The sequence below is a fragment of the Mus pahari genome, chromosome X (genome assembly GCF_900095145.1).
Source record: "Mus pahari chromosome X, PAHARI_EIJ_v1.1, whole genome shotgun sequence".
NCBI lineage: Eukaryota > Metazoa > Chordata > Mammalia > Rodentia > Muridae > Mus > Mus pahari.
This window is the reverse complement of record NC_034613.1, coordinates 51,775,785-51,776,816: the sequence shown is the minus strand read 5'-3', so window position 1 is coordinate 51,776,816 and position 1,032 is coordinate 51,775,785. Positions and strand designations below refer to the sequence as shown.

At 41.0% G+C, this 1,032-nt stretch overlaps 1 protein-coding gene across 1 annotated transcript in view; it reads left to right on the top strand.

The window, feature by feature from the left end:
* Window positions 1–1,032, top strand: part of Cdr1 (cerebellar degeneration related protein 1) — a 3,800-nt gene extending 2,768 nt beyond the window's left edge. Inside the window, 7 exon segments of the mRNA XM_021188745.1 lie at window positions 6–124; window positions 126–211; window positions 213–336; window positions 338–413; window positions 416–519; window positions 522–698; window positions 700–1,032. Coding sequence (XP_021044404.1) covers window positions 6–124; window positions 126–211; window positions 213–336; window positions 338–413; window positions 416–519; window positions 522–698; window positions 700–1,032 — 1,019 coding nt within the window.

The following is a 1,032-nucleotide window of genomic DNA, read 5'->3' as shown; positions in this document are numbered from 1 at the left end:
GGAAGACATAGAGTTCCTGGAAGACGTGGATTTTGGGGAAGACATGGATTTCCTGGTAGATGTGGATTTGATGGAAGACAAAGATTTTCTGGAAAATTTGGGTAGGATGGAAGACCAGGAGATCACTGGAAGACATAGATTAGGAAGACCTGAATTGTCCGGAAGACTAGGATTGTTTGGAAGACATTGATATGTGGAAGACATGGACTGATTCTGGAAGACATGAAATTTCTGGAAGACATCAATCTTCAGGAAGATATTAATCTTCAGGAAGGCATACATCTTCAGGAAGACACACATCTTCAGGAAGACATATCTTGGCTGGAAGACCTGGAGGTTATTGGAAGACGTGAATTTTCAGGAAGACATAGATCTATTGGAAGACCTGGATTTAATGGAAGACATTGGTATCTGGAAGACTTGAACTGATGGAAGACATAGACAAGCTGGAAGACCTGGATTTTTCTGGAAGACATAGACTGGTTGGAAGACCTGGATATTTTTCTGGAAGACTTGGGATTTTTCTGGAAGACCTGGATTTTGTGGAAGACATTGATTATTCTGGAAGATGTAGATTCTTCTGGAAGACATGGATTTTCCCGGAAGACATGAATTTTTCTGGAAGACGTAGATTTTTTTTCTGGAAGACATGGATCCCTTGGAAGACAAAGATTTTCCTGGAAGACACAGATTTTCCTAGAAGATCTAGATACCGTGGAAGATCTAGATACCGTGGAAGACTGAATTTACTGGAAGACTCTTGAGGTTGTTGGAAGACGTATAGCATCTGGAAGACATATTTTCTGGAAGATCATGATTGTCTGGAAGACCTTGACAGTGTTGGAAGACTTGAAGTTGCTGGAAGACCTGGAGATGTTGGAAGACCTTGGTACTGGCACCACTGGAAACCCTAGATATTGGAAACATTATAAGCACAGGATTTTTGGAGACACTGGAAGGCTTGGATTTTTGAAAACATTGGTTACTGTGGACATTAAAGTCTTTGGAGGCCCTGAATGTTGGAATACTTGA